We start from the raw sequence: 9,160 nt of genomic DNA on the forward strand, positions 1-9,160 counted from the left end.
ATAAAGTATTAGAACATATTGATAACATGAGGAACAAACATATAATAAGTGTTGATCCAAATAATCAACAAGTCTCTTACATTTATTGAAATAAATAAAATGCAAAATAAAAGTTACCGATTTTATGTTTGAGTGAGAATGACGACTTGGTGGGCTAGGCTAATACCTAAGCAAGTCTAGGTGCTATTTTTTAATTTTCAAACGTCTATGGACTAATGGGAGTGGAAACTAACCGTCTAGCACCTAGGTGAGGCTTAAGGAATGCTAGTCGGGGATTTTTAAAACACGGTTGTCGGTGAACGTGGTAGTGTAGTCCATCAAACACCATACTGAATACACCTGCTTAAGAATAAAATATCGTCCAAATATATGAGGATGTTATGTTAGTTTGGTTCGCTTTGCTTTTTGAATATCAATTTCTACCCGCTAAAATTGACACTACCTAAAACCTCAGCCTAAAGTAAACTAAGCTTCTCTTCTTCTTTGCTTTGACAAATAAAATGACTCAGAAAACCTTCAAAACCTCAAAAATACTTATTTGATAACTAAGCTTGTGATTAAGATAATCACAGCTATAACATTGCCCCTTCCTTCAATTAAACCTTGTCCTTAAGGTTGCAACTAGAACTTGAAGTCTGGAAATCTTGTAGTGAACTCATCATAATCCTCCCAGGTTGATTCTTCAACATCCTTGTCCATCCAGTGAATAAGCAATTGCACCCCAGCAACATTGTTCTTCTTATACACCCTCCTCTGTAGCACAGCCAAAGGCTCTTGAACTTGTAACCCATCCTCAGTGACCAATGGCAACAATGGCACTGGATTAACATCAGGACCAATATGCTTCTTCAAGCATCTGACATGGAAAACTGGATGTATCTTGGAGGTCTCAGGGAGTTTTAACTTGTAGGCTACCTCTCCAATTTTTTCCAACACTTCAAAAGGACCATAGAATTTAGGGTGCAGCTTGTGATAGACATGAGTTGCGAGTGACTGCAGCTGGTTGGGAATGAGCTTCAAATAAACCAAGTCTCCCACCTTAAAAGTTCTCTCACTTCTCTGTTTATCTGCTTGCACCTTCATCCTATTTTGTGCGATGACCAAATTAGTTTTAAGTACTTTCAACATTCTGTCTCTAGCAATCAAGCCTTGTTCTACACTCTCCAGTTTAGCCGAACCAAGTTCATAAGATGCAATGTGTGGAGGAGGGAAACCATATACAATCTCAAATGGAGTGAACTTGGAGGCAGTGTGAAAGGAGGTGTTATAGCTCCATTCAGCCCAAGGAAGCCATTGGAGCCACTTCTTGGGTTGAAAACTAGTAAAGCACCTCAAATAGGTTTCTAGGCACCTATTGACAACTTCTGTTTGGCCATCACTTTAGGGGTGGTACCCGGAGCTCATGCACAATTTCGACCCTTGCAGTTTAAAAAACTCCTTCCAAAAGGCACTGAGGAAGATAGTATCCCGATCACTTACAATGGTCCGAGGCATGCCATGTAGCTTAAAGATATTTTCTACAAACTCTTGGGCTACCATGCTAGCAGTGTAAGGATGTCCCAAAGCTATAAAGTGTGCATACTTTGATAGCTTATCCACTACCACCAAGATAACAGATTTCCCCTTGCAAGAGGGTAGGCCACAGATGAAATCCATGCTTATGTCTGTCCATGTTTGCTGAGGTATTGGAAGGGGCTGTAATAATCCAGGTGGTGAGATAGTTTCATACTTGTTTTGTTGACAAGTTCTGCACTCGGCTACCCAAGCTTTGAGATCCTTCTTCATTCCTACCCAATAAAAACCCCTTTTTATCCTTTGATAAGTCTTTAGCACTCCCTCATGGCCTGCCATAGGAGTGGAGTGATGCTCCTCAAATAATTTCTTTCTCCACACAGAATCCACCACAAGGACAATTCTTCCTTTGTACTTCAAGAATCCATTGTCAATGTGATACTTAGAGGCAGCTACACTCTGTCCAGTACCGTGAACTTGTAAACCTCTTGCTTCTTCACTTTAACCCAAGGATCCAGTTCTAGTTCCCTCCTAAGTTTATCTAGCCACCCAAAATAGGGGTATGTGATAGTTAACACCTCTTCCTTATCCTCCAAAGGTAGCTTCGGGAGGCAGTTTGATCCAGGTGCTTTATAGAAAGCATCAGCCACAATATTCTCTTTGCCATGTCGATATTGCACCTCATAATCAAACCCTAACAGCTTGGATACCCTTTTTTTTTGAAATGGTGTATTAGCTCTTTGACTCAAGAAATATTTCAACCTGTTGTGGTCAGTTTTGATTATGAAATGGCACCCTTGGAGATAATTTTTCCATTTTTTAATTGCATATACAATTGCAATAAGTTCCCTCTCATAAGTGGACAAGGCCTGATTTCTGGGACCAAGTGTTTGACTTGCAAAAGCTATAGGTCTGCCTCTTTGTTGCAAAACTGCTCCAATGCCTAAACCAGAAGCATCACACTCAATAACAAATGGTTATGCAAAGTTGGGTAGGGCTAGGAGTTGGGGTGAAGTCATGGCTTGTTTCAGTTGTTGGAAAGCTTCCTCGGTGGCTTGTGTCCAAAGGAACCCTTCATTACTCGTGAGTTTGTACAAAGGTTGGCAGATTTTGCCATACCCAAGCACAAACTTCCTGTAATAACCGTTAAACCCAGAAATCCCCTCAACTCCTTCACATTCTTAGGGGTTGGCCATTCTACAATAGCTTTAATTTTGGTAGGGTCTGCAGAAACCCCCTCGCTGGACACTATGTGACCCAAATACTCCATTTGTTGCTGCCCAAATGAGCATTTTTGTTTCTTGAAGAACAATTGATGCTTGTGTAACAACTCCATTGTTTGTTGCAGGTGAACTAGATGTTGTTCCCATGAAGAACTGTAGATTAATATATCATCAAAGAATACCAAGATAAACTTTCTCAAATAAGGCTTGAATATGTCATTCATGAGGCTTTGAAATGTTGCAGGGGCATTAGTAAGCCCAAAAGGCATTACTAGAAACTCATAGTGTCCCTTATGAGTTCTAAACGCTGTTTTCTCAATATCATCCTTATGCATCCTAATTTGATGGTACCCGGACCTTAGATCAAGCTTAGAGAAGTACTTTGCCCCATGTAATTCATCCATTAGATCATCAATCAATGGAATAGGATACTTATCCTTGACTATGATGCTGTTCAATTCTCTATAATCCATGCATAATCTCCATGTTCCTTCCTTTTTCTTCACCAACAACACTGGAAAGGAGAACGGGCTGTGACTAGGCCTTATAAAACTTGACTTTAGAAGCTCTTGGACTGCCTTCTCAATCTCATCTTTCTGTGCAGGTCCATAATGGTAGGGTCGAATACTAGGGGGTTTTGAACCAAGGATAAGTGGAATTTTGTGATCATGCGTCCTGTGCGGAGGTAACTGAGTAGGTACTTGAAACAATGTCTCAAATTGCTACAACACTGCCTGTAACTCCTCCACTTGTTGAACACCAAGAATTTCAGTACCCTTTGCATTAGACTCCAAAGAACACAATAGTATCCCCAAATTGGACTGAGAAAGCTCTTTGTCAATTTGTTGAAGTGACATTTCTTGCACTGCAAGCTGTGGTGATGTACTGTGAGACAATTTGAACTTGTGCTTGCCCACTTGGATCTCCTTTGTAGTTTTCATGTACAACTCATTTTCAGTCATTTAAATTACAAGCAGTCTGCAATATTAGTCACTTTCCTCTGTCATTTACATTTCTGAGCAACCTTGTCATTTACATATTGTTCGATCTCTCCATATAAGAGGAAGAAGAAGGAAGAGGGTGCCTGAGGTGGGTTGTGGAAGGAAAGGCTGAAGAAGAAGAAGAAGAAGAAGAAAGAAAATGCCTTCCAACCTCCATTGCAATTGGAACAACAAAGAACGGTAAAAATTATTACTATGGGTAGTGACACATTCCGGTAATGGTGTAAATTCTTCTGGCTTGCTGGAGTGCTGCTATGTGCATATAGGTTATTCAAGCTTGCATGGTCTTGTGTGCTTTTTGCAGATAATGTAGCAGGAGAAGCTTAGCTCTTTGCTCTATGAGACTATTTCACACCTCAAAATTATTTTATTGATTTTTCTGCTAGTGAATCAGGTTGGGCTTTAGATTAAAGGGCTGACCCAGAATGTTTGACGTTATCTGGCCCGATAATGTTATTCATCATTGCATCCTCATATCTAATATTTTGTTGGGTTCAAATTTGTTCAGAATGATTCTTTAGGAATCTATGAATCGATCAAGTTCCTTAAACATCTCAAGAGGTCAAGGGCATGTCAGGGGTCAAGATAGCTTCGTGGTTACGATTGAAGCCTCTCAAGAAAAGTGGAAGGAATACAACTACGAAACCAAAAGGCAACTCTAATCCTTTTGGTGTTATTGGGGCAGCTAAGCGACATACCTCTACCTAGCAAAAGGTCTTTGATTAGTTGGATATAGCTTCCCAAGACATTGAGGAATCATATTTGGCTGCTTCCCTTGCTTGCTAGCTTTGCAAATTCGTGTTTCCCAAAGATGACACTAATCTCATCCGTCCTGGGGTGTTTAAGGTTAGTAGCAAAATGGCCATGGGTGAGCTCTTTAGTTTTCCTATTTTGGTATTGGCCAACATTTTTATGATGGCTTGAATGAGATTTCACATTTAACAACCCCGGAGATTCTGTAGCCGTCATCCCCTTTCATTACTTGTATGGCTGGTTAGGCGAATACTTTAGTACCCACTTTTCATCACCAACTTCTGACAAGCATGCACCTCTGATGGCTAGAAATCCTGGAGTGCTTTTAGCAAAGAGCCTTGACAATTCACACGTGCGTGCTTTATTCTAGAACTATGAGAGTTTTCAGATGGATCGTTTAGGCATAGTATCTTCAGGGCACCGAAAGCTTACGGATGACTCACATCTTCGCCTTTCAGGATCATTCTAACTTATGAGCCTCCATTATGGATATGTCTCTCTGAGAGAATACCGTCCTCTTTCTCTCTAGCCTTGTCTTCCTGGCGCACTTTTTTTTTTCACCAGACTCCTTGTCACGCTAATTCTTCTTTGGGTTAGGGTCGACTTCTCCAACATGTTGCGCCTCCAACCTATTATTGAGTGTAGCAATCTACATGTCATTTTCCTCCACACTCATAGTCATCTTTGCGATTGAGATGGCGCCAGTAGTCATAACTTGCATAACCAAATGATATGACTTTCATGTAGACATTGATGATGTCAGCAAAGTCTCCATGCGAACGGTCGCTTGTTGGCGATCCGTGGTAGGATCCTGTTCTTGAGTCCATGTCTAAAGTCGTTGACAATAAGCGCTCCTATGAACTCGACATAGACTTCGGTGTCCCCAGCGAGGCTAGGCTAATGACAGCCTTGCACCTCTAACATTCCCCCTGCTCCTTTAGCAGCACCAACTTAGAAGTGGTGTGTTGTATGATCATCGCCTTTGCTTTGCTTTGATTTGTGAAGCCGTCAAATTCTCCATATGCAGAGGAGGTGTTGACACTTCTTCCCTTGGTTGCCAGAGCAGCTTGTCTCTTCTTTGAAGCCATTAATTTTGTTGTGTGTTTGGATATTGAATGGAGAAAGAGATGAAAGGTAGAGTTACTCCTACTGACCGTGCCAAATTTGTAAAAGAAAAACTCATGTGACAAATCAAATAAGAATGTGTGTACAAAGTAATATTTTTGTATTATAGTAGAATTAGGGTTACAATCTCTGTTTCGAATTTGATCCTCTAATTCAATCTTTTGGCTTGTAAAGTGTGTGTGCAGTAGCGTTGATCCAAGGGTCGCGATGACTTAATCTCAGATGAATGGATGCTGCAAGGTTTTTGGCTCTTGGAAATGAAGGAACTAGCAAGTGTAGTAGGGGTGCTTGGTGGTTCTTCACGGGAGTGATGAAGAATACAAAGAGCTTTTCTGAGTCTTTTGAGTGTTTGAGGGTGTTTGGGGCTTAAGAGTTTGAGTGTTTGCGTGTGTGGATGAATTTTTCCTTTTTTTTTGGTTTTTTTGGTTTTTTTGGTTTTTTTTTTTGTCTTGGAGTCTCATATTTATAAGCTCTCCAAGTCTTGTCTACGGCTAGATTTGGGCTTGATTGTGAACTTGATTAATTGACGAAAAAAATCAAGACTTGATTTGTGGCTTGACTCCATCAATTAATATTTGAATTTTGATTTAAGCAAATAAATCAATCTTCTCAAATCATTTGTTTTAAACTTGAATTAATTAATTTGTCAATTTAAATTAAAATCCAATAATTGCTTAATTATTGTCCCTCTTGATGACTTGTCAGATTTGTGAGACACATGGCGCATGCCATGTTAGCCTTAACACATCTTAGGAGATGTGGAAAACACCATTTTACCATTAACGAGATCGATGAGGGGAACAAGATCCAAGGGGGTATCTTGTTGGAGTTTTGAGCTCCTTTAGTCCCATATCGAGGAACTCAAGGGAACTTGAGGTCCTTATATTAAGTTAGTCACTTTTATTAGTGATTAGGTGTTAGACCATTTGGAATGAGGATTGAGGTTTTGGCCACTAATTGTGTGGTTTAGGCTTCATGATTATGCCATAATATTAATATTAATTAATCAAGACAAGGGCCTTGGGGCACTTGAGGCCTAAGAAGTTAAAATTAATCAGATTCATTAATTTTAACTATTGAATTAAGTTTTTAATTAAATTAATTAAAAACGTTTTGACTAATAGACACAACTATTAGGAAAGAGTTGTGTGGTTTCAGATACTTCCAAAAGGTATTTAAAGAGCTATGAAAGAGCCTATATAACTGAAGTCTCATTTCCATCGTATATCATCTTTTCTTTTTCCCATCTCTCCCATACAAAACCTTACAGAGAGTAAACACACAAAGAAATTCACCAGAATTCTATAATCCAATGCAGGTTGTAGAATTAGATAATTGTATCCTGGTCGAGCAGATGTCGTAGAACCACAAGCACAAAAATGGGACGGAAATACTGTTCGAATGACATAGCTTTTATGCTAGCCTCTATCTGTGATTTGATCAAGTTAGTATCAATTTAAATTCCTGTTTTTATTTCTGTTATTTCATTATGTATTGCAAGTATATTTTGTTAATAAAGAATTAGTATTTCAATTTCTATTATTTTGTTTATTTTCTGGTTTGTTCTCCAACAGTCTTCTAACAGTATGGAACATTCAGGAACTAAACCTCATTCTGAAAAGCCTAAGAAATTTAAGGGTGGAGACTTCAAAAGATGGTAGCAAAAAATGCTGTTTTATTTGACAACTTTGAATCTGGCAGTACAGAAGGAGATGATATTCCTGCAGAAACTTTGAGGGCTATAAATGCCTCGAATCATACTTCCTCTGTAGAAATTATATCATCAATGCATTAAATGATTCGGTGTATGATGTCTATGTGGTATGCAAGATAGCCAAGGAACTTTGGGAATCACTTGAGAAAAAATATAAAACTGAGGATACTGGTTCAAAGAAATTTGTCGTGGACAAATTTTTGGACTACAAAATGGTAGATTCCAAGTCCGTTGTCTCTCAAACTGAAGATCTCCAGAAAATCATCCATGACATTCATGTTGAAGGGATAGTGATAAATGAGTCTTTTCAGGTGGTGTCGTTTATAGAGAAATTGCCACTTTCTTGGAAGGAGTTTAAGGATTATTTCAAACACAAACGTAAAGAGATGACCCTTGAATATCTCATTGTAACGATGAGAATTGAGGAAGATAACATAAAGAATGAGAAAGGCTTGGTTTTGAGTGTGGAAGTCAAGGCGAATGTTGTTGATGGAAGTTCATCAAAGCAAAGGCTGAAATTCCAAAAAACTAAGAAGAAGGAAAAGAACTTTGTCCCTGGTGTGAAAGGCAAAGACTTCAAGAAAATTAAGGGAAGTTGTTGGGTTTGTGGAAAGCTAGGCCATAGGGCTCAAGAATGTCACCATCGAAGGGATCAAGGTCCTAGAAATCAAGGCAACAACAACCACGCAAACCTGATTGAAAATGATGTGGATGACCTGGCTGCAATGATTTCTAAAATCAATCTTGTATCTAACCACGTTGATTGGTGGATAGATACCGATGCGACTTGCCATGTATGTAGTGACAGAAATATGTTTTCTTCGTACCAGAAAGTCGAGGGGAACGAGCAGCTGTTTATGGGAAATGTGTCTATATTTGTTGTGGCTGGAATAGGGAAATGTGTTCTGAAATTCACTTCTGGAAAGGAATTAACCCTCCTTGATGTGCTGCATGTACCCTATATAAGGAAGAATCTTGTTTCTGGTCCTATCCTTAGTAATAAGGGATTCAAACTACTTTTTGAGTCTAATAAGTTTGTACTAACTAAAGAGGGAATGTTTGTTGGAAAGGGTTACCTTGTTGATAGATTATTCAAACTGAATGTACTTGCTAATGCTATGAATGAAATAAATAATGCTTTTGCTTATATTGTTGATTCGTCTAATTTATGGCACTCTAGGCTAGGACATGTAAATTTTTGTTCTCTTTTTAGAATGCATAATTTAGGTTTGTTCCCCAAACTTGATTATTTAGATAATGTCAAATGTTAGACTTGTATAGAATCGAAATTTGCAAGTTAAAGCTTTAAATCAGTGCATGAAAAATCCAATGATTTATTAGATTTAATTCATAGTGACTTGTGTGATGTTAGATCATATCCAACTCGTGGTGGAAATAACTATTATGTAACGCTTATAGATGATTTCAGTAAGTATTGTTAGGCTATCTCCAACCGAGGGCTAGCTAGAGGGCTCGTTGTAGCCCTCTGGCCCTCCAAGGTATTAATATTTTAATGAACAATACATGACCATATTTGCCTCCATCTCTAACCGAGGGTCAAAGGGTCATAGGGCTCGTTTTAGCTTTGTCACAAAAAACTGTCTCCAACCGAGGGCCAAACATAATTTATTATTTAAATTTAAAAACTACAACAACAACAACAACAACAACAAAGCCTTTTCCCACTAAGTGGGGTCGGCTATATGAATCCTAGAACGCCATTGCGCTCGGTTTTGTGTCATGTCCTCCGTTAGATCCAAGTACTCAAGTCTTTTCTTAGGGTCTCTTCCAAAGTTTTCCTAGGTCTTCCTCTACCCCTTCGGCCCTGAACC

The 9,160-nt window shown here is 39.0% G+C and overlaps 1 protein-coding gene across 1 annotated transcript; it reads right to left on the reverse strand.

Moving 5' to 3' along the window:
- Window positions 1–621: 621 nt before the first annotated feature.
- Window positions 622–1,083, reverse strand: LOC139195024 (uncharacterized). Its single transcript, XM_070820203.1, has one exon. It carries the CDS (start codon window positions 1,081–1,083, stop codon window positions 622–624), a length of 462 nt encoding a protein of 153 aa, XP_070676304.1.
- Between the last annotated feature and the right edge of the window lie 8,077 nt (window positions 1,084–9,160).

The sequence above is a fragment of the Malus domestica genome, chromosome 04 (genome assembly GCF_042453785.1).
Source record: "Malus domestica chromosome 04, GDT2T_hap1".
Classification (NCBI taxonomy): Eukaryota; Viridiplantae; Streptophyta; class Magnoliopsida; order Rosales; family Rosaceae; genus Malus; species Malus domestica.

Bases quoted from the DNA above. Each gene is read 5' to 3' on its own strand.
- LOC139195024 (XM_070820203.1), bottom strand. From the start codon at position 1,083: ATGAAGGTGCAAGCAGATAAACAGAGAAGTGAGAGAACTTTTAAGGTG.